Source organism: Coregonus lavaretus (genome assembly GCF_964263955.1).
Source record: "Coregonus lavaretus genome assembly, chromosome: 4".
NCBI lineage: Eukaryota > Metazoa > Chordata > Actinopteri > Salmoniformes > Salmonidae > Coregonus > Coregonus lavaretus.
Window position 1 is genome coordinate 58,808,732 of NC_139991.1, and position 23,869 is coordinate 58,832,600.

Sequence of the window (23,869 nt, forward strand, 5' to 3'; positions counted from 1 at the left end):
ACCGCCGCCTGACCCTGCTGCTCCTGTAGGGGATTTGGTTGCTGCTCCTGTAAGCCCATCAGTGTCTGAGGACGAGGCTAAGGCTCCAGCCACATTGCCCCGTTATGACCCACTCTCCCCACTGACTGACAGTGATGCCAGGATCGATGTCCGCTCGACACGGCTCCAAATGGAGGCGGAAGAGCGGGCACAAATCAGGCAAGACAAGCTGGAGATGCGTAAACTAGAGGCAGAACTGGAGATGCGTAAGCTAGAGGCAGAACTGGAGACACGTAGGCTTGATCAAGAACTGGAGACGCGTAGGCTTGATCAAGAACTGGAGACGCGTAAGATGGAACTGGAGGTGCGTAAAATGGAACTGGAGGCAGAAACAGCGAGGTTAGTCTCTGCTCATACTATGCCTGCTAGTGCGCCATCCTCACCAGCTGTGTCGGCTGCTACGTTTGATATTAGTAGGCAGATCACCTTGGTACCTGTGTTCAGGGAGTCAGAGGTTGATTCCTATTTCAGTGTTTTTGAACGTATAGCGGTAGCATTGAAATGGCCCGAAGAGGTATGGTGCCTATTACTTCAGTGTAAACTAACAGGTAAAGCCCAAGAGGTTCTGGCAGCGCTACCTCTTGAAGACAGTTTGAATTATGATGTGGTCAAAGCTACTGTTCTTCGTGCCTATGAGCTTGTTCCTGAGGCATATCGACAGAGATTTAGGTCTCATAAAAAGTCTCCTACTCAGACTTATGTGGAGTTTGCTAGAGACAAAGGAAATCTGTTTGACAAATGGCACAGTGCTAGTAAAGTAACTAATTTTAACTCTCTACGGGAGTTAATTTTGTTAGAAGAGTTTAAAAATTGCTTACCCGAACATATTGTAGTTTATCTGAACGAACAGAAAGTATCCTCACTGTCGGAAGCGTCTGTATTGGCAGACGAGTTTGTGTTGACGCATAAGAGCGTGTTTTCGGCTCGTACGGAGAGCAGGGCTGCGGAGTTGCTAACTTTTAGTCCTAGTCGACCAGCAGTACATCCAGCACGCCCAAAAGATGTGCGTCACTGTTTCTATTGTCATAAGGTGGGACATTTGGTTAGTGATTGCTTTTTGCTTAAACGCAAACAGGGGATGCCTCAGCACGCCAGGCCGCCAACGGGTGTTGGGCTGATTCGTACGGTTGTGGGGCCGGAATCAAGACAGAGGCCTCATAGTGAATGTGGTTTGAAAGTCCCTGTCCCAGATCACAGTTATGAACCGTTCATTTTTGAGGGGTTTGTTTCTATATCAGATGACGAAGCGTCTCAGCGTCCAGTTAGAATCCTCAGAGATACTGGTGCGGCGCAGTCGTTCATACTAGCTGATGTGTTGCCCTTGTCTAATAATACATATTGTGGTTCCAGTGTGTTAGTACAAGGAATTGAAATGGGATTTGTCCCAGTGCCATTGTACTTTGTGAACGTACACTCTGAGTTAGTCAGTGGATTGTTCAGAGTGGGCGTACGTCCTATGTTGCCAGTAAAAGGTGTGATATTTATAATGGGCAACGATATTGCCGGAGGAAAGGTGATACCCGTATTGGAGGTATTGGATAAAGGTGACCAGTCTCTCTCCGAGGAGCTGGCACAGGGTTATCCAGATGTGTTCCCCGCTTGTGCTGTCACACGTGCTCAAGCACGACAAGTGGGTGAAGTGATAGATTTGTCAGACACGATTCTATTCAGAGAGTGTGACCCAGAGGATAGTTCGGGTGCTACCTCTGGTAAGCTGGTGCAGTCTGACCAACAGCCCAGAGAAAGGAAGAAGGATGTGGAACTTGTTGCTGAGGCAATACAGTTACCAGTTACTCGTGAGCAGCTGATCGCTAACCAACAGGTTGACATTAGCCTGGCTAAATGTTTTTCTAGTGTTGTCTCAGAGGAGGAGCTAAAGAAGAAAAACATGGCATACTTCATTGATGGTAATCTCCTCATGCGTAAATGGACATCCCATGTTGACGCTGGCGGAGATTGGAATGCGGTTTACCAAATAGTGATTCCTACCGCCTTTCGACAAAATGTTTTATCCCTCGCTCATGATCACCAGTGGTCCGGACATCTGGGAGTCACCAAGACTTATGATCGAGTTTTACGACATTTCTTTTGGCCTGGTTTAAAACAAGATGTGGCTCAGTTCTGTCGGACTTGCCACACCTGTCAAGTAACTGGGAAACCGAACCAGGTTATTTCCCCCGCGCCTCTCCCATACCGGCCATAGGTGAACCCTTCGAACATGTGATGGTTGATTGTGTTGGACCATTACCAAAAACAAAATCTGGTAACCAGTTTATGTTGACAATTATGTGTGTGGCCACCAGGTACCCAGAGGCCATTCCTCTGCGAAGGATTACTGCTCCGGTGGTGAGTAAAGCGTTGATCAAATTCTTCTCCACTTTTGGGTAACCTAAGGTGATACAAACTGATCAGGGTACGAATTTCCTTTCTAAACTTTTCAAACAAGTGTTAAAATCCTTGTCAGTTACACACCGTGTGTCAAGCGCATATCACCCAGAGTCTCAGGGTGCGCTTGAACGTTGGCATCAGACCCTGAAGTCTATGCTCCGTAAATATTGCTTGGAATCTGAGAAAGATTGGGATGAGGGAGTTCCTCTAGTGTTTGCTGTCCGTGAGACAGTACAGGAATCCCTAGGGTTCAGCCCAGCTGAACTGGTGTTTGGACACACCATGAGAGGACCTATGAAAGTCCTTAAGGATCAGTTTTTGTCACAAGAGTTGTGTGTGAAAGAAAATGTGTTGGACTACGTTAGTCGCTTTCGTGAGCGCCTACATGCTGCCTGTGCTCTAGCAAAGGAAGCGCTGTCTTCCTCACAGAAACGGATGAAACGACACTATGACACACAGGCTGTTTCTCGTTCACTGCAGCCAGGTGACCAAGTTCTTGTATTGTTGCCTGTGCCAGGAGCGTCATTGTCAGCACGTTTCTCTGGTCCTTATGTCATTGAAAAGAAACTAAGTGAAACTGACTACGTGATACAGACTCCTGATAGAAAACGCCAATCTCGTGTGTGCCACGTTAACATGTTGAAGACATACCACACCAGACCCGTCACTCAGGTAGACAGTCCAGAGAAACTGGCCGAGTCGGCTGTCTCTGTTGCTGCTATGGCTGTAGTGGGAGGTCATGTTAATGATGTGGACGGAGATGGTTTGGAGTTGCGCAATACTCAGCAGCAGTGTGCTAGATTGCCCAATTCAGAGATGCTGCTGTCTCTCCCGTCAAGCCTGATTCATTTAACGGACAGACAGTCAGATGATATTATGAGACTATTACACAGCTTTCCATGTCTTTTTAATGATGTTCCTACATGCACAAATGTGTTAGAACATGACATTAATGTTGGAAACGCTGCACCTATCAAGCAACATGCTTATCGTGTCAACGTCTCTAAGAGAAAGATAATGAGGGATGAGGTCGGTTATTTGCTGGAGAATAACCTGGCTATGCCAAGTTCAAGTCCTTGGAGTTCTCCGTGCATTCTGGTTCCTAAACCTGATGGGACATCCAGATTATGTACGGACTATCGGAAGGTCAATGCTGTCACAGTGCCCGACTCGTTCCCGTTACCCAGACTGGATGACTGTATTGATACTGTTGGTGCTGCTACTTATGTAACCAAACTAGATCTTCTAAAAGGTTACTGGCAGGTGCCGTTAACCTCACGTGCCTCCGACATCTCTGCCTTTGTGACCCCAGATCACTTCCTACAATATGCTGTCATGGCATTTGGGATGCGGAACGCACCAGCCACTTTCCAACGCCTGGTTAACACAGTATTGGCTGGAGTTCCTGATTGTAGTGCTTACCTTGATGATCTGGTAATTTATTCAACTGAGTGGTCTGATCATGTTAACACTCTAAGGGTAGTGTGTGAACGTCTAGCCACCGCTTCTCTAACCCTGAACTTAGCAAAGTGCGAGTTTGGGAAGGCCACTGTTACTTATCTCGGTAAACAGGTCGGCCATGGTCAGGTGCGCCCTCTAGATGCCAAGGTCTCAGCTATAAATGCATTTCCCGCACCTACCACCAGAAGAGAGCTACGCCGCTTTTTAGGGATGGTTGGCTACTACCGTAGTTTCTGTAAAAATTTCTCTGCGGTAGTTGCTCCATTAACGGATTTGCTCAGTCCGGCGAGAAAATTTGTATGGTCTGAAGATTGTTGTACTGCTTTCAACACTGCTAAAGCACTCTTATGTAGTACTCCTGTTCTTGCTGTGCCAGATTTTGAACGACCGTTTAAACTGGAGGTAGATGCAAGTGCCAGAGGTGCTGGTGCTGTTCTACTGCAGCAGGACCAGAGTGGAGTGGACCATCCTGTCTGTTATTTTTCACGGAAATTTAACAAATGTCAGACAAACTATTCCACCATTGAACAAGAAGCTCTAGCTTTGTTGTTAGCTCTGCAGTACTTTGAAGTTTATGTTGGTTCCAGTGCATTACCAGTGATAGTGTATACTGACCATAACCCCTTAGTTTTTCTCCACCGGATGTACAACCAGAACCAACGCCTTATGCGTTGGGCACTTGTCGTGCAAAATTATAATTTGGAGATCCGCCACAAAAAGGGGTTGGATAATGTGTTGGCAGATGCTTTGTCTCGTGTTTAATGATCTAGGTTTTTTTTGTTATCCCGGCAGGATGATTTGTGAATTTTGGATGTTGTGATGGTACGTGTGTCGCAAACCATTGTGGTTTGCTCTTTTAAGGGTGGGAGTGTTACGGATACAGGTATCCTGTGTCTTTTTGTGTTTTTTCTCTCCTTCTGCCCTAATCACAGGTGTCCTGTATGTTCCTGATTGGTGATCGTTGAGGTGTCTGCTGATTGCTAAGGTGGACCAATCAGTGAACATTCCTCTGCATTGCACCACCTGTTTCTCGTTTTTTCAATCACACATCCCATTGTATAAAAACCAGTCACTTGTGTTTGTTGTTAGAGAGAGACTATTTCCGTATGTGAGTATGGACACTGTGGTGTCCTGTTTTTGTTTACTCACTAAGTTGCTGGTTACTCTGGTTGGTAATTTTGTTAGACTACTTTTTTGTATGTGAGTAATGGATACTGTGATGTCCTGTGTTTAGAGTACTCATTAATTTGCTGGTTACTCTGTTTGGTAACTTTGTGTGTTGATGGGAAAAGGGGAAGTTAAGCAAGCTGCCCTTGGGCATACATTTCCCGTAGAAAGAACTGTCTATAAACACTAGTTAGACCTGAGCGGACCACCCACTGTATTTTTGTATGAGTAGCAGTAGCCTAGCGGTTCTTGAGGCAGGCAAGATCAGTTTAGGGGTGTTTTACACTATTGTTTCATTTCTTGGGTCCTGCTCAGCCCTTTTTCCCAAACCTTTACCGTGTGTTCAGCAATAAACCTTTTATGTTTGACGGTAGTTTATGGTTGTCGTGTAGTTTTTCGTTCTCACTGTTCCATGCCACACTTATAATTTGCATGAATTATGTTACGGGTCTCATGTCCATCACCCTAGACGTTTAAAGCCACGGGGTTCGTAACAGACACATTTGCACATCTGTTTTTCTGCAGGTGGTAGTGAAGTTGCCCCTATAGGCACAGCTCTAGGATCAGCTTATACCTTACCAAATTCTAACTTGAAGCCTTAGTGGAAATATACAAAACTGACCTTAGATCAGTGTCAACACAGGCGTGTATGGTCACATGACTTATGACATCACACAGGTTTTTTCTTCCCACCTATTGTGTGAGGGAGGGGTGTGTACCCTACCTCTTCAGTTGACTGTAGCCAGCAGATCGACCAGTTTGCTTACAGATGCACTAGGGTCGAACAGGCTTACTGTGTAGATTAAGATACCGCGAAGCTGGTGTGAGATATGCCTCGGAAAAAACATACCTCAATCCAGGGATGAGAAATGCGTTGTACTCTGAATTGTCCGTTTATCCCAACTGTTACACCGGGTAATATTGAACAACTGCTAGTTAAGTAAACTGCAATTTTCGTCCTCATGCTAGCTAGCAGTAGTTATAGCAGCCATTATGGAATGGCACGTCGTGTTGATTAATTAAAGGAGCTGATTGGCTGACACTGTCATTCCAAAATGGCTGCTGTGGCTTCTGCTACCTAGCATGAGGACAAATTGACATTTTTCTATCTTAAATCTTCTCGGTAAAACAGTTGGGATAATGGGACAATTCAGAGTGCAGCGCATTTCTCATCCCTGGATTGAGGTACATTTTCTGAGACATATCTCGCGCTGGCTCTGCTGAGTCTTAATCTATACAGTAAGCCTGTCTGAACTTAGTGCAGCTATAAGCAAGCGAGTCGGATCTGCTGGCTACAGTTGACTTAAGTTGCACAGACAAAAGGAATACACAAACGCTTGAATCAGCATTCAGTGCTCTTCATACATCGCAGATAGATTATTGTTGGAAGGTTTTGTGTAAATTAACATGAGTTTCAAGCTACATTGGCTGAATCTTATCTTTTTATTGGCCTGCGCCGAGCTCTGTCTGTCTCAGAAAAATGGTGAGAGAAAGCATTTTCCCCTCTATTTCTCTAATTATTTATGTTTTTTTTTCTTCAAATCAGATAAACGACATTGTGATATTATTTAATGCTTTGATGGACAATTTATTGAGTCGGATCCCCTCTGATTCCTAAATGAATACAGATATTGTAAAATACTCCTGCTTGTCATGTTGAGATGGTATTTCCTATGTCGGTGTGGTTACAAACCTCAAGACAGCAATGAGTCATGATGTCATCATTCCACATGTCAATGGCATGCTGATCTTCCCAAAATCGAGATGGTTAAGGGGAAATGACCACCTGAAGGGTATATTACAAAGGAGGAGCAATGAGTTAGCCAGCTAACTTTTATAAACAACCAGAAATAACTATTTATTGTCTGATTTAATAAAGAAAGCTAAACTTAAATATGCGTTTTTGGTTGTTGAGTTAAGGCCAGGCACCACACCATCAAAAGGTAATTGTTTCCCCTTAATCATATCACAATCAACGTTTACCAGTTGAATGTAAACCCTAATATAATACTTTTTAGTATTAAAATGTTAATGAAATATTGTATTAAAATAGGCGAATTAGGCTATTTGTCATTAAATATGCGCCGATTTGCATATTGCGCAAATACATTTTTCTGGACACTGGATGAAGTCTGCCTAAATACTTTGGATTCATTTTTTTAAGACACTCCATGACTTGTGTAGAGCAGATTGTGGATAAATACTTTATGAATCTTTCTGTCTGTAAAATACTAAAGACGTACGTAAAATCCATTTTTGGTGCATTTTTCCTAAGAAAATGTTATCTAGAATACAAAATGGACAACATATCAACAATTCTCTGTGGGCAAGTCTGGAGAATACATCTAAGGTTAACCACACAAAATGTGGTGAAAGCAGATGCTTCTGAAGCGGAGAACAATGAGTTGGGGTGTGGAAAGAGTCTGGCTTTCAGGAAATGGCAGCTACAGACATGTACACTGAATTTAGATTACCAAACAAGAAACACCTATTTAGACCCAATCACATCAAAGTAAGTAACTAAATATGTTCGAGTTTGTAACACTATGAAATGGGCTTTTAAATTGTGTAATTTAATGTAGTGAGCTTTGAAATTATTGATGTATGTCCATTTTAAAGTGGTTCAACTTCATTGAAATGTTGATGACAGTCGTATGATAAATATACATTTGTCAAGTTTTTTTTATTTTTTATGTTTACACTTGAAAATACTAATATTAATGGACCGAAATACTAACAACAGGTAGATGCAAACATTTTATTTTAGCCTGTGGTGCATGGCCTTAAGTAGACCATGCCGATTTTAAGTTTATCCTTCTAAAAGTCTCCCGAGTGGCGCAGTGGTCTAAGGCGCTGCATCGCAGTGCTAGCTGTGCCACTAGAGATCCTGGTTCGAATCCAGGCTCTGTCGTAGCCGGCCACGACCGGGAGACCCATGGGGCGGCGCACAATTTGCCCAGCGTCGTCCAGGGTAGGGGAGGGAATGGCCGGCAGGGATGTAGCTCAGTTGGGAGAGCATGGCGTTTGCAACGCCAGGGTTGTGGGTTTGATTCCAAGGGGGGGCCAGTATAAAAAAAAAAAAATGTAAGTCGCTCTGGATAAGAGCGTCTGCTAAATGACTAAAATGTAAATGTAATGTAAAAAATTAAAAGTTTATTCATATCACAAGCTTTCAGCATGAGTTACAGACTTGCAGGGTCTGGAGAAACAGCGTCCCAAACATAATCTGCCTGTTTCTGACCCCCTCTTTGTCTAGCCCATATTTATAAACAATGCCAAAATATGGGTTGCTCCCTCTGCCGTCCAATCACCTGTCTCCCCTGGGGCGTCACCCTACAACTGGCTACTTTTGAACTAAGATAAACATTCACTCTTTGTTCCTCTAGAATAGTCATAATCTTCATACACGACATTCTCAATTGTCATACTTGAGTAAAAGTAAAGATACCTTAATAAAAATTACAAGTAAAAGTCACCAAGTACAATACTACCTGAGTAAAAGTATATGGTTCTAAATGTACTTAAGTGCAGTGGTGGAAAACATACAAAATGTTCATACTTGAGTTAAAGTGCAAAGTAAAAGCAAATGCAATCAAATTCCTTATCCTAAGCAAACCAGACAGTACAATAAAAAAATTTACACACTCCAGAACTCAGACATCATTTACAAATACAGTATTTGAGTTTAGTGAGTATGCCAGATCAGAGGCAGTAGGGATGACAACGCATTATAGGTGTGTGAATTGGACCATGATTCTGTCCTGCCTCAACATAAAACATTTTTATGACTACTTTTTGGTGTCAGGGTAAATGTATAATTGTCATAAATGTAAGTAGTAAAGTACAGATACCTAAAAAAGAAAACCGACATAAGTAGTACTTTAAAGTATTTTTACTTAAGTACTTTACACCACTGCATAAGAACAATAGAAAAGTTATAATTGAAGTATGCAATAAATCACAAATGGCTATTGTATTCAAATGGCATACATTCTAACCCCATTGTTAGAAGTCCTTAAACAGCCGTGTTTTATACTCACCTCTCCTCTCTTTCTCAGAGCGGTTTGATGCTGACGTTGAAGACCGAGGATTCACGGGGGACGAGACAGCGATGGGGGTGCAGATCTCCCTGGACGCCCGCATGGTTCTGGACAGTCATCTGACCACTGTGTTCTTCCCCATTGTCTACATAGTGGTGTTTGTTGTGGGGCTGCCCACCAACGCCATAGCCATCTGGGTCTTCCTGTTCAGGACCAAGAAGAAGCACCATGCCGCCATCTACATGGCCAACCTGTCTCTGTCCGACCTGCTGTTTGTCATCTGGACGCCCCTGAAGATCGCCTACCACCTCAACGGCAACAACTGGATCTATGGAGAGAGGCTGTGTAAAGTCCTGGTGGGCTTCTTCTACGGGAACATGTACTGCTCCATCCTCTTCATCACCTGTATCAGTGTCCAGCGCTACTGGGCTATTGTTCACCCCCTCTCCCAGAATTGTAGGAATAATCAGGTAGCCATCGGTATCTCGGTCGCAGTCTGGGTGGGGGTCTGGCTTCTGACCACCCCTCTCTACCTCTACGACCAGACAGTCAAGGTGACCAACCTCAACATCACCACCTGCCACGACGTCACCCGGCCCAGCCAGAATAGCATGGCCGTCGGCTACTTCATGACCATGGGAACCCTGGGATTTGTAGTTCCCACCGTGGTGTGCGTGGTGGCCAATGTTCTGATGCTCAAGTCCCTGAGGAACTCCATGACGGACGCCAGCATCACCAATAATCGGCGCAAGGCTGTGGTGCTCATCATCACTGTGCTGGTCATCTTCCTGGTCTGTTTCACCCCCAGTAACATCATGATGCTGGTGACCTACTCCCTCCTGCTGGTTCGAGTAGAGCACAATGACTATGGCTTTTACATCACCACCCTGTGTCTGGCCAGCCTCAACAGCTGTGTGGATCCCTTCATCTACTACTTCATCTCAGATGAGTTCAGGGAGCAAGTGAAGAATACGCTGAGATGCCGCAGCCAGAGGACATGATTAGGATGATAGTCTCGTTCAGTGCTCTGAAGTACTTCAAGAAGAGCAGCACCTACCAGGGTTGGGGTCAATTCCATTTCAATTCCAGTCAATTCAGTAAATACTGATTAGGAAAATGTGGAATTGGATTGGTTGATTTTGTTTACTTTCTGAATTGTATGGCATTAAAATGGAATTGACTCCAACCTTGGCACCTACACCTCAAACTCAGGGAACACACAGAGCAGCTCCTGTTAGGGGGGTTGTCATGTGGAGATGGAAGTTGGCTGTACTGATGTTTTTAAAGAACTGGACGGATTAAAGGCAATACCGGGTTGCTCTCAATCTACTATGTTTCTTTCACCTGACATTTTGTTTTCATCAGTATCAATGGAGAGAAAGCCATTTTAAACTGAGATGCAACCCCAGACTACTTCAGACTATGTGCTTGTTGCATTGCCCCCTCTCCCCTCATACAATTTTAGTGCAGATTTTGTTGGTTTTATCTAGAAGACAAAATGTGATCCATCCCCCACATTTAGACAGTCAGAGATGTATCCATTAAGTTTGTTCCAGCACTGAGCTCTCTGAAACTGTAAACTTAGTTCTCAGTGCCCAGCACTGACCCTACACTTCTGGTAATGGGTACTGTTCTTTATCAAGGGAGCCATTCTTGACCTACTGTACAGTGCCTAGTGAAAGTCTACACACCCCTTGCACAGTTGTCATTTTGCTGCAATTAAATAAAAAATAAAAATATGAAATAATAAAGGTAAAACTTTTTACCTGGGCTTTGTTTCTTTCATATTTATTTTTATCCTGACAAACTCCCCATTCCCTTCTGGTGACAAGCATACTCATGACACAATGCTGCCTCCACATTACTTGAAAATACAGAGGGTAAACATGAAGTCCAGTCATACATAAAATTGTGAATAATTAGATTTATTTAGAAATAGGTCTATCCCCCAATAAGATTTACATTGAATCAACTGCGATTTGTCTGGGTTATTTTTGGATAAGACCAAACAGGTTAGAGCGTGTAAATTCAGACACTCGAAACCATGTCGAGGGACCATGTGTAGACCCCCAAGAATGTGTGCACAATCAGAATGTGGACATGATCAGGGAGAGAGAGAGAGAGAGAGAGAGAGAGAGAGAGAGAGAGAGAGAGAGGCCACGCAGGTAACCTGATTCCGTCAGTCTCTTGTTTTTAGGGTGTGTCCTTCTGTTTATGCAATAGAGAATGTATCGGACATCGGAGTAAGTTAACTACCATCTCGACCGCGGGAGGACGAAGACAATTCATAGACACCGACCATTTATACTGTACAAAGTTCAAGGACAATGGCCTCATCTCAAATACTTTCCTGCTTATTGTTGTTCGGTTGCGTGTGTGCAGCAAATGCAATTGGTAAGATTTACCTTTTATAGTTGATCTCATGCCTTTGTCAGTATCCTACCTATAGACACATTGTATTATCTTGAGTTAGCGTACTTGTACTGGGGTAAATACATTTGAATTCAATACACTTTTTGACAGCATCCCTTTTGATTTAAACAACTTTCCATACGTCTTTGCCCATGGAAGAAGTGGTCAGAATGTGACTTTTTGGACCTGAATGCTAAAACATTCAGGAGATAAAGTATTTATATACACCAGCGTTTCTTTCAATTGGGTTGCACAAAAATAGTCCATGGGAAGCCAGAAGTTAAATACAATTCCATTTCAATTTACTGTGTCGGTGGGCAGGAAGGTTGGTCATTATGACGGGTGGAATTTGAGATAAAATATCTAAAGGATCGTATTATTAAACAGATCTTCAAACGTGGGTCTGTTGTAGACGTACTTCTCTGCTTACCTCATGTCAAAATAAAAGTTATTCCTTTTTTTATCCACATGTGGTGCACGTGCAGGACTTTTATTTTGATATTTAGGTAAACCTACTTTAATCTATTACCTATATTTCTATGATTTCAATAGGTTTCCTATGGAGGATTGACAGTATAATTTAAAACAACAGATATTCCCATTCAAGTCAACATTCTCAGATGTGTGGACCTCCAACAATCGTTGAAAGTTGAAACATCAATTTTATTCCCATTTTAGTACATTTATCAGCCAAAACATTACACCCACCCTGTATTCGAGCAACCGATGGTGGACACAACACAAAAACCTCAGATTATGTAAAATAGAGTCTACAAACTACAACATATGCGAAAATTGTTATGAATTGTTTTTATCGAGGAATGTTTAAATAGTTTGACAACCCAATTTGTAAGCTTTTAAATGGGATCAATCTCAAACGTTTATATTTTCCATTGATGAAGACATGGATGTCTAATGGTATGGTGGGGTATGCAAAATAAGTCAACTTTGAGCACCTTTACCTCTTGAATATTTTGGGGTGCTGTCAAAAAGTGATTGAATTCAAATGGATTTACCCACTGGTTAGTCGCATCAATGACTCTGTCTTATCATTTAACATAAAAAGAAGTATGGTGCAGCTGTTTATTGTAGGTGTCAATGTTTTTTCACCTGCCTGGAATATGTATTTTGTGTGTTTTTAGAATGAGTAGCCTAGTTAGAACATGACCCTGTTTGTGATAATCAGACCAATGAATAAGAGAGGGAAATTCAAGTTAATAGCCTCATAATTCAACTATATTTGGATCATTTATTTTTATCATGTCATTTTTTAACAATACAATTTCTGTTACATGTTTAAACTCAAAGAACTCTGCTCAAGATGATTATGTTAAATGTAGCTTATTTATAGTAGCTTATTGTATGTTGGGAATCGCCAACACACTGTCCAATATTACAGATCTTTATCAGTGATGTTTCTCTCCTGTTTCTTATCACAGGTATAGGACGTGCGTTCATCGGGGTGGTCGACCCTCAGGATGCCGACCGCGTCACGGTGGACAAGGCAACCGCGGAAACGCTGCGGAGCAGTCTGACCACGGTGTTCCTCCCCATTGTCTACATAGTGGTGTTTGCTGTGGGGCTGCCCACCAACGCCATGGCCATCTGGGTCTTCCTGTTCAGGACCAAGAAGAAGCACCCTGCCGCCATCTACATGGCCAACCTGGCTCTGTCCGACCTGCTGTTTGTCATCTGGACGCCCCTGAAGATCGCCTACCACTTCAACGGCAATGACTGGATCTATGGAGAGAGGCTGTGTAAAGTGCTGGTGGGCTTCTTCTACGGGAACATGTACTGCTCCATCCTTTTTATCACCTGTCTGAGTGTGCAGCGCTACTGGGTGGTGGCTCATCCTCTGTCCCACCAGAAGAAGAACAGCAAAATGGCCATCACTGTCTCCGTCTCTATTTGGGCCTTCATCTGGCTCACCACCACCCCCCTGTACCTCTACGACCACACGGCCAAGCTCATGGACCTCAACATCACCACCTGCCATGACGTCAACATCATTCATGACCTGGAGAACCCCTTCCCTGACGTAGCGCTCCCCTACTTCTACTTCGTCCTCATGGCCGGCATTGTCTTCCTAGTCCCCTCCCTGGTCATCATCTTGGCCTACATTCTCCTCCTCAAGGCCCTGGGGAACTCCATGACGGACGGGAACGCTGGGAAGAACCGTCAGAAAGCCGTGGTGCTGATCGTGACCGTGCTGGTCACCTTCCTGGTGTGTTTCGTCCCCAGTAACATCATGCTGGTCATCCACTACACCCTCCTCAAGGACGGGGTGATCAACAACGGCTACGGCTTCTACATCACCACCCTGTGTCTGGCCAGCCTCAACAGCTGTCTGGATCCCTTCATCTACTACTTTGTGTCTGAGGACTTCAGGGACCATGTGAAGAACACACTGCTGTGTAGAAGCAGCAGGACGGTGGAGAGGATGAGGGTCTCCTTCAGCTCCATGAAGTACTCCAAGAAGAGCAAGGCCTATGTGTCTGAGTCAGGGAACACACAGAGCAGTACCTGCTAATAGTGCATGGGAGCCATTCGGCCGACTAGGTAAAGACACTGGGAGAGGCTCATTGAAAATACAATATTTCTCTGTATGTATGTGGACTGTGATGCACTGGAACTGGCTGAATGTGCCTTATGAAAATAAAGAGACTAGAGGGATCTCTCCTATAACAGTTGGGATATAGACAGCATTGGCAAGAAATGGAACACGTTTTAAATTAGGCCTGGACACTGCTGAGCTCCAGAGTAGTGAAAATGGCTGACAATATCGTGGACTTGCTACTTCTTTTGTGATTTTCATAGACATATCTCTCATGGATGAAATGAAAGCAGAATGTATTTATCACAATTCTTGATAGGCTGTTAAAGGGCTAATGCGAAAGATGTAAAGATCTAGTTAGATATTCTAAATTTGAAGATCAAGAGGTCAAACATCAATGCATATTGGACATGATGTTGCCTAGCACATGGTTAACAACATGTTTTATGAAATCCCCAAATATAGACTCTTACATTGTGCCTTATAGTGCTAGTGTAAAGGAACTCAAATGTCATGCCTTTAGATGAAAAGTATCATGATGATGAGTTACCCATATTGTAGAGGGGCGGTGTTGGGGTCAAACTGGCTTTAAGTCTATGGTCTACATATCTTCACTGGTATATGCCTTTATACAGTGTAATATACTTTATATTTACCTCAGTGAGATTATATAGGGCAGTAGGCTGTAAACATTAACACTGCTATTTTTTTACTTTAGTGTCATTATGTTTTAAGCTCACGTGAATTTTTTAAGCCATGAAAAGTTATTTTTTGTTTTAAGTTTGTTGGTTTCTTAAATAAATGTTTGCAATATGATAAGCTAAAGGTGTTTGTTTCTATAGTTCTTATTGTTCTCTAATGTGTAACTTTTTGTCTGTTGCGTAATCCTTATCAATATTCCAATGCTCATAGTACTGGATAGACTGAATCACTCCTCTCACATGCCTGGTGGAAGATGACGTTACAAGAGTCATTGTCTGTGATCATGGTAAGGAATTAATTGAATGTGTCACGATACCTTTCAGTATGACAACCTGAAGACTGTTTTCTGTTTCAGAACAGTTGACTGTTGTTGAAGGTCAATATATCAACACAACGTTGAAACTACAGGGATTTTTCAGTTTCTCATCTTTTAAAAAGAAGACTTGACTCTCTCGCTCTCTCTCTCTCTGTTTCAGTCAGCTGAGGTAGGCTAGGCTGAGGAATGTTTCAGAGTAATATCGAACTGTTGTGTTTCTGTTTCCATGGTGTCAGTGATTCCCACAGATAACTGGTCTCTGTGTAGGAACCCCTGGAGGGCAGGCAGGAACAAGCTCTGATTACTATACTGTGATTTACTCCTCTCTTTCCCTCAATAGGTAGATAGATATGAGTATTGGATAGAAAGGAGTATTTAGATTGAGGATTATAGAGTAAGCTGTGCAATGTTGAGCTGTGAAAATAGGTTTGTACTGTAGAAAAATCCTTGTGAGTAAAACTATGTCTACTGATTGAAAAGATGAGGATCTAGGGATAAGTCCATGTACCACCCACCCAGCTCACTCTCTAGCTCTGTGTTTACATACACCCCAATTTGTCCTGGTTGAACTAGACACTACAATAAATATACCCTACATTCTTTAGGGATCTGTGGGTTAGAACACTGTCCTCCGTTATCTATCCACCACCTTGCATGTGTTAAGAAACCTGCGTGAAACTAACTTTATATGATTCAGTTTTCCTGCATTTATGACCTTTGTAAAGTGCCTTTTCCCTCTGATATGTGTAAGTTAAAATGTAACAATGGACAGAAGATACCAGGGTTGTTTAGTGGAGAGACACTGGATCTTGTCTGTTATATGTAGATAAGGACCAGACCAGGTCAACCCAGTGATCTCCTGTAGACCAACACAATGACCCAAGTGTCGCCATTGTGTTATTCTAGCTATGTGGAGCCCTAGGCAGGTAATGACACAGACACACACACACACACACCCCAGCTAGCACATAACGTTCTGAGAACCATATGTTTCTTAGAGCTTGGTGAGAGCATGGTTGTCCTATGAATATTTTGCATACAACCTCCAAACAGCGTTCTGAGAACCATATGTTTCTTAGATGGGAATTTCAGTACTTCGGCATAACGTTTCCTACAGGTTTCCTCATTCTATTTAAAGTAATGTTCTCAAATTGTTCCAAGAACGTTAAGAAACAACGTTGTTCTGTGGGAATTTCAGTACTTCAGCGTAACGTTTTCTGCCATGTTTCATCATGGTTCTATTTCAATGTTCTCTGAACATTAAAGATGCATTATGCAGAAATTGCTCCGCCATTTCCTGCTTGCTAAAATTCTAATAGTTTGCCTAATTTCAGTTTGTGACAAAACAAGCAAGTAGAGTGTAGAGAATCATTGTACCATCTAAACCGCTGTGAAATATATTTTCCATAAAGAAAAATATTGTGTTTTCAGCTGTTTGAAGCTGTAGTACAAAACCAAAAGTAAAAGACGCAAAAAATGAAACTTAAGAACGGGAGGCACAGAAATAGTGCACATAAAACAGATCTGCCGCTTCATACACTTGCTTTCAATGAGAATGAAGCCCCGTTTCCACTGGCACTTAAAATTAGGGTCAAATTCGAGCTGGGTCGAGGGAAACCCGGGCCAGTGCAGCTCAGTTTCACAACTGGTGGCAGCTCTATTAGAATTTGGGCTGGTGACCACCAGCTGATCACTTCTGGATGCTGACACAACGTTTAGCTAGCTCATCTGGACTTGTTGCTGTTAGCTAGCACATGGACGAATTACCACCATAGCTGGGTCCTTCATACATTTTTGCAGTACACAACAAACTTTTATGAGAACAGTCAGCCCCGAATGCTAACTACCTAACGTTAGCTAGAAAATCAGAGTCGAAACAAGCTAGCTGGCTAACTAGCAGGAATTTTAGCTGGCCAGGTCGTATTGACAGCTAGCTAGCTAGCTAGCTAGCTACATCATATCAAGCCTGTCGTCTGGTTTGCTTGGTTAGCTAGCTAGCTAACGTTAGCAAGCTAAATACATGGCTCTGAGTCTGGCTGGCACTAGCAGGAGTTTGGGGTAACGTTAGTTACAGTACAGTGAGGGTGAATTAAATTCTTAATCTTGCTAGCTCGCTAGCAACATAAGCGATGCCAGCTTCACAGTCACATATTGGCTACCTAGCAGCATGACATCATTTCTCATTTCTGGAGGCCAGCCCAACCCGGGTTGACTTCAAAGTGCCAATGGAAACAGGGTTGACAGATCTATAACACACATTTCTATGTGAATTTGGTCAGGTCTCCCAAAAAGCTACATATTGCAGCTTTAAGAAAACTTTGCATAGAAAACATTAGTAACGTATACTGTACATATTAAAAACATATACATTCCATTCTCAGTAGCTAGGTTTCCATCCAATTGGCGTTAGATTTTCATGCGAATATTCTAAAATCTGAAAAAGAAAATATGGGGATTTTCTCACCAGTGGTGTGTCCAACATACTGACTTGTTGCGGATAAAAAATCTATATGTGACGACGTAGTGCACACAAAATATACCTTAAGTTTTCATGTACCGAATAAAAATCTAATGTTCAATGTCTTTCCATCACATGTTCAACTCTAACGATAGTTTTGTCACAAAAACTGTTACGTTAAATAGCAAATGTGCCTAGTCTGGTCTTGGCCCATGCGCTCTAGCCAAAAGCTTTCAGATACAGCGCGGGTAGGCTCTGTGGGTAGGTTAGTCTACATGATGAGATTATTATATGATATAATATTTGTATTTGTCAAACGTCAGTCAAGCATCGATCATCATGTCACCAGAATAAGACACTCAACATTTAATGGAAAGGATCATCAAGCTCATACCGTGCACTTTCACCATTCTGTGAAGTTCATCATAACTTATTTCATCTGTAGCCTAATGAACTGCATAGTTTCCCGAGCCGTAGTGGGAGGAGCACACACGTCATCACGTGACTCCAAGTTTACTTTGAGATTATGATTATTATATCAATATTTGCGTATAATTCATTTTACGGACACAAAAAGATCCCACCATGTCGAACTAACAAATGATCTGTCGGCATTTCTAAAATTGTACCGAAACTTCCTGTTTCCATCACAGCTGTCGTGATTTTATTTTATACGGTATGACTTTGCTCACATAAAAACTGTGAATGGAAATGTGGTTACTGTCAACAAAATGCTCTCTATCCTCTATCTTATTAAGCGTGTTCAGGTGTGTTGGCTGCACCCAGTAATTGGTCACACCTGATCTTAATGAGTGCTTGATTCCTTTGAAATGGGCTCTGTCTGTTTGAATAGACAAAAATGAACAGCTTTGGCATGCTAGCTCCATCCTGGTGGTGCAGTGGACTAATTCCATGGATAGAGAATGGAAGATCATAGGTTTGAATCTCACTGATGCCATGCCACAAAAAAAAAATGGTGTTTGCATGATTAATGCCAAAGCAAATGAATTTACATGTGTCCTATCTGTGCTTGGAGTTCAAAACAGTTAAACTAAGCTAGTAGTGTCATTAAAGTTAAAAGTCTTATTGAAACATGTTCTCAGAACGTTACTTAATTACTTTCAAATACCCTATAATTTCCTTTCTGAGAACGTTAATAAAACCTCCCAGGAAAACCTTCAGGGAACCATAGTGAAACATTCTCAGAACCTCCCTGCAACCTAACAATGTACGCACCCATAATTCACCAAATGATATTTTGAAGGAAGAAACAACGTACTTTAAGCATATGTTTTCTTTTCAGTCGCCTCCATCTCCTCTAACTGAAGCTAATTGTAGAGAATTTTTTTTCTATTGATAATGTCAAATTAACAGCCACACAGAAAGACTCATGTGAAGGTGAAATTACAGAGGAGGAACTTCTGGATGCAATTAAAGACTTTAAGTCTGGGAAAACTCCAGGGTTGGATGGCATACCAGTCGAGGTATACCAAACCTTTTTTGATATACTAAGAGGACCGTTATTAGCATGTTTTAACCACTCCTATGTAAATGGTAGATTATCTGACACTCAAGAAGAAGGTCTGATCTCATTATTACTGAAACAGGATACAAGTGGAAAATATAAAGATCCAGTCCATTTACAAAATTGGAGGCCCCTTACACTTCAGTGTTGTGATGCAAAAATCCTAGCAAAATGTATAGCGCATAGAATTAAAAAGGTATTGTCGGATATTATTCATTCTAATCAGACAGGTTTTTTACATGGAAGATACATTGGAGATAATATAAGGCAAGTATTGGAAACAATAGAACACTATGGAAAATATGGGAAACCAGGCCTGCTATTCATAGCAGACTTCGAAAAGGCATTTGATAAAGTTCGACTGGGGTTTATATATAAATGCTGGAGCATTTCAATTTTGGAGAATCTCTTATAAAATGGGTCAAAATCATGTATAGTAACCCTAGGTGTAAAATAGTAAATAATGGCTATTTCTCAGAAAGTTTTAAACTGTCAAGAGGAGTGAAACAAGGTTGTCCACTATCGGCATATCTATTTATTGTGGCCATCGAGATGTTAGCTATTAAAATCAGATCCAATAATAATATCAGAGGATTAGAAATACAGGGCTTAAAAACAAAGGTGTCATTGTACGCTGATGATTCATGTTTTCTTTTAAATCCACAACTAGAATCCCTCCACAGCCTCATAGAGGATCTAGATACATTTTCTAACCTCTCTGGATTACAACCAAATTATGACAAATGTACTATATTACGTATTGGATCACTAAAAAATACAATTTTTACATTACCATGTAGTTTACCAATAAAATGGTCTGATGGTGATGTGGATATACTCGGAATACATATCCCAAAGGAAATAAATGATCTCACTTCAATAAATTTTAATAGAAAGTTAGCAAAAATAGATAAGATCTTACTACCATGGAAAGGAAAATACCTGTCAATTTGTGGAAAAATCACCCTGATTAACTCTTTAGTATTATCCCAGTTTACCTATTTGCTTATGGTCTTGCCTACGCCTAGCGAACAGTTTTTTAAATTATATGAGAAAAAAATATTCAATTTTATTTGGAACAGCAAGCAAGACAAAATTAAAAGAGCATATTTCTATAATGAATATGAATTCGGAGGACAGAAATTATTAAATATTAAAGCATTAGACCTATCACTAAAAGCTTCAGTCATACAAAAGTTATACTTAAATCCGAACTGGTTCTCAAGCAAATTAGTAAGATTGTCTCACCCAATGTTCAAGAAAGGCCTTTTTCCCTTTATTCAGATTACAACCTCTCACTTTCAGTTATTTGAAAAGGAAATAATCTCCCAAATGTCACTATTTCTAAAACAAGCCATAGAAAGTTGGTTGCAATTTCAATTTAATCCTCCAGAAACGACAGAACAAATAATGCAACAAATATTGTGGTTGAATTCAAATATACTAATTGACAAAAAACCTTTCTTTTTTGAAAGAATGTTTAAAAAAGGTATAATCTTCGTAAATGATATCATCGGTAGGACTGGTTGAGTTATGTCGCACATGCAGCTGACAAAAACATATGGAAGTGTCTGCTCTACCCAAAATTACAACCAAATAATTGCAGCCTTACCGCAAAAGTGGAAGAGGAAAGTGGAAGGGGGAGAAAGTAAGGAACTTGTCTGTCGGCCTTGCATTAAAGAACATAATTGGTTAAGGAAAACTGTGATAAATAAAAAACTATATCAGTTTCACTTAAGGACCAAAGGATTGACAGCCGTCCCATATAGATTGCAAAATAGTTGGGAAGAGATCTTTGACGTACCGATCCCATGGCATAGTGTTTATGAACTGACATGCAAAACGACACCGGATTCAAAAATTAGAATCTTTCAATTTAAATTATTATATAAAATTCTTGCTACCAATAGAATGTTATTTATATGGTGGATACAATCTTCCCAGATCTGCAGATTTTGCTGTGAAGAGACAGAATCATTAGATCATTTTTTTTGGTTCTGTCCATTTGTAGCTTGTTTTTGGACACAGGTCCAGGAATGGCTAAAGGATTGCAATATTTACCTGGAACTAACCTTGCAGATAGCATTACTGGGTGATCTGAAAAGTCATAGTCAATCAATCAATAATATAATAATACTTTTAGCAAAAATGTTTATTTTTAATTCACAATCTGTAGAAGCAATGAGAATAGAAAGGTTCAGAACTTTTGTAAAACATCACAGTACGGTTGAAATATATATGGCAAATAGAAATCCTATATGGATGGTGTTAAGAGATAGATGGGAGGTATTGAATAGAGTTGAAGGATGGGACTAATAACAAATAACAACAAATAATAACAAAGATAGCTAATAATGTAAGCATACTGTGTCCATAATAAGTATATAGGTTGTATGTTGGGAGCTTTTGGGAAAGAGCACAGTTAGAAAGATATGGCATATAGAAGCAAACCGGATGGACATCATGAAAATGATCGGAGAGGTTGAGAGTAGAAGAAGTTCAGGAGCAATAAAAAAATAAAAAATAAAATATATATATAATAGAATTATTGTAAAATTAACTCTGTCCATAAGGTGTAGATAGTAAGTATAGACCGGAAGTAGAGGCCTGGGCATTGTTGTTCACTAATTACTCCAAGTAGGGAAAGGATGGTGGGGTTGAAAAGTAATAAAGGGGAGTATATATATACAAAAAAAAAAAAAAAAAAAAACATGGGGGATTGGAAGTGATGCAGACAATTACATTGATAGAAGATACAATCTATCTGCAATATTAAGCTGATCCATTCCCCCCCCCCAAATTTTTTTTTTTTAAATTAAAAATAAAAAAATATATAAAAAAATTATAAAATAAAACAATGTACGTCCCCAGAAGAGTACGTTCCCAGAAATGTTCACTTACATTCTCAGAAAGTTTAAAAAACGTTGTTTTACTGGTCAGGAAACTTATGGCTTCGTTCCCAGAGACAATGGGAAACCAAAAACATAGGTTCCCACAACTTCCAAGGAACCAAATGTGCTAGCTGGGGAAAAACACACACACACACACACACACAGTATTGACCAGTACAGGCGCATATGCTTATACACTGAACAAAAATATACAGAAGATTGCCCTATTTGGTAAAAGACCAAGTCCATATTATGGCAAGAACAGCTCAAATAAGCCAAGAGAAATGACAGCCCATCATTACTTTAAGACATGAAGGTCAGTCAATATAGAACATTTCAAGAACTTTGAAAGTTTCTTCAAGTGCATTTGCAAAAACCACCAAGTGCAATGATGAAACTGGCTCTCATGAGGGCTGCCACAGGAATGGAAGACCCAGAGTTACCTCTGCTGCAGAGGATAAGTTCATTAGAGTTACCAGCCTCAGAAATTGCAGCCCAAATAAATGCTTCACAGAGTTCAAGTAACAGACACATCTCAACCACAGGAGCCCGCTCACAATATTCAAAATACATTAGAGAGCATAATTTAGCTACAAAAGTTCAATAGTTTCTCAAAAATAACGGTGGATTACATTTTATCACAAGTGCATACAGGTAACTGCCAAAATAAAGGAAACACCAACATAAAATGTCTTAAAAGGGTGTTGGGCCACCACGAGCTGCCAGAAAAGCTTCAATGCGCCTTGGCATAGATTCTACAAGGGGACCTAAACCATGCCAACAACTCCCAATGTTTTGCGAAAAGCAGCACTGTTTTTCAAAGTAGCGCATCGGCCATCACCGTGAGTAGTAGCCTATGGCTTTATCTTCAGTATCAACTAAGGGAATTTCATATTTTGTTAATGACATGGTGACATTTGTTTTTGATTTCGTGTTTAAATCACGTTAGTTGACAACTCAAGTACTTTAAATCAAAACTAGACGTTGAACTGACGTCTGTGCCCAGTGGGTTTTGTGATTGGATTGCAGATAGAACCTTATAGCACCAAGGTAAAAGGTGTTAGCGCAGATAGAAGTTTCAGATTTTTATTTATTTTCATAAGAAATTGACTTTTTCACAAATCTGACATATTGTATATCACATGCAAAGGACATCCTAAAGAGCAACTCTATGTGAATAACTCATTTTTGACCAAAATGTCAGATAGAATCTTGTAGTCCCAAGGTCACAGTATGCTGAAGCCCTTCCCGTCACGAGGCAGACGTCAGTAGATTTTCATCCCCTGAGAGGGAGGGTTGTTTACAGGGACTAGTATTCTCCCAATGGCTGATTAATTTGCATTTAATATAAAATAATAATATAACATATGCCATTTAGCAGATGTTTTTATCCAAAGCAACTTACAGTCGTGTGTGAATACATTTAAATATAGGGTACAAGAAGAGCAGTCTCTACAAGTACAGATGGTTTGCAGAGGGAAGGGTGGAGAGAGGAAAGAGAGAGAGAGAGAGAGAGAGAGAGAGAGAGAGAGAGAGAGAGAGAGTAAAAGGGTGACATGTTTTTGAGTCAATCAGATCACATGATTCACGTCACCAACAAGTGTTTACAGTAGTTCTCAAGCTGATAGTAGGGCAGGAAGGGCATGACCTGTCCTGAGGCTAATTATCTTCAACCTAGTCCCGAGGTGCCTAGGGAGATACAGCCGCTTAGTCCAATCTGTAGCTCCCATGACTCACCTATTTTGGTTCATTTAACCCACTCACACACAGTCTCTGTTTCAGCAAGTGACTCATGTTCACCTTGTGTTGCAACGCTTGAGTCCATCTTCATGCCTCGACACGCCAAACCAGTTCTGCAAGTACTGTCACTTTGTGAATAACAACAAGCAAAGGAACAGTGTATTGTGACATGCTTT

The 23,869-nt window shown here is 41.1% G+C and overlaps 2 protein-coding genes across 2 annotated transcripts in view; both read left to right on the forward strand.

Moving 5' to 3' along the window:
* LOC311127322 (proteinase-activated receptor 2-like) overlaps positions 1-10,816 on the forward strand; it is a 28,153-nt gene extending 17,337 nt beyond the window's left edge. The window contains exon 2 of the mRNA XM_084159133.1: positions 9,114-10,816. Within this exon, the coding sequence (XP_084015259.1) occupies positions 9,114-10,096 (983 nt within the window). The 3' untranslated portion in view covers positions 10,097-10,816. The remainder of the gene's footprint in view (positions 1-9,113) is intronic.
* A 497-nt stretch (positions 10,817-11,313) lies between these two features.
* f2rl1.2 (coagulation factor II (thrombin) receptor-like 1, tandem duplicate 2) lies at positions 11,314-14,883 on the forward strand. Its single transcript, XM_084159132.1, has 2 exons — positions 11,314-11,489; positions 12,947-14,883. The coding sequence occupies exons 1-2, from the start codon at positions 11,423-11,425 to the stop codon at positions 14,035-14,037; spliced, it is 1,158 nt and encodes a 385-aa protein (XP_084015258.1). The 5' UTR covers positions 11,314-11,422; the 3' UTR covers positions 14,038-14,883.
* Positions 14,884-23,869: the final 8,986 nt, after the last annotated feature.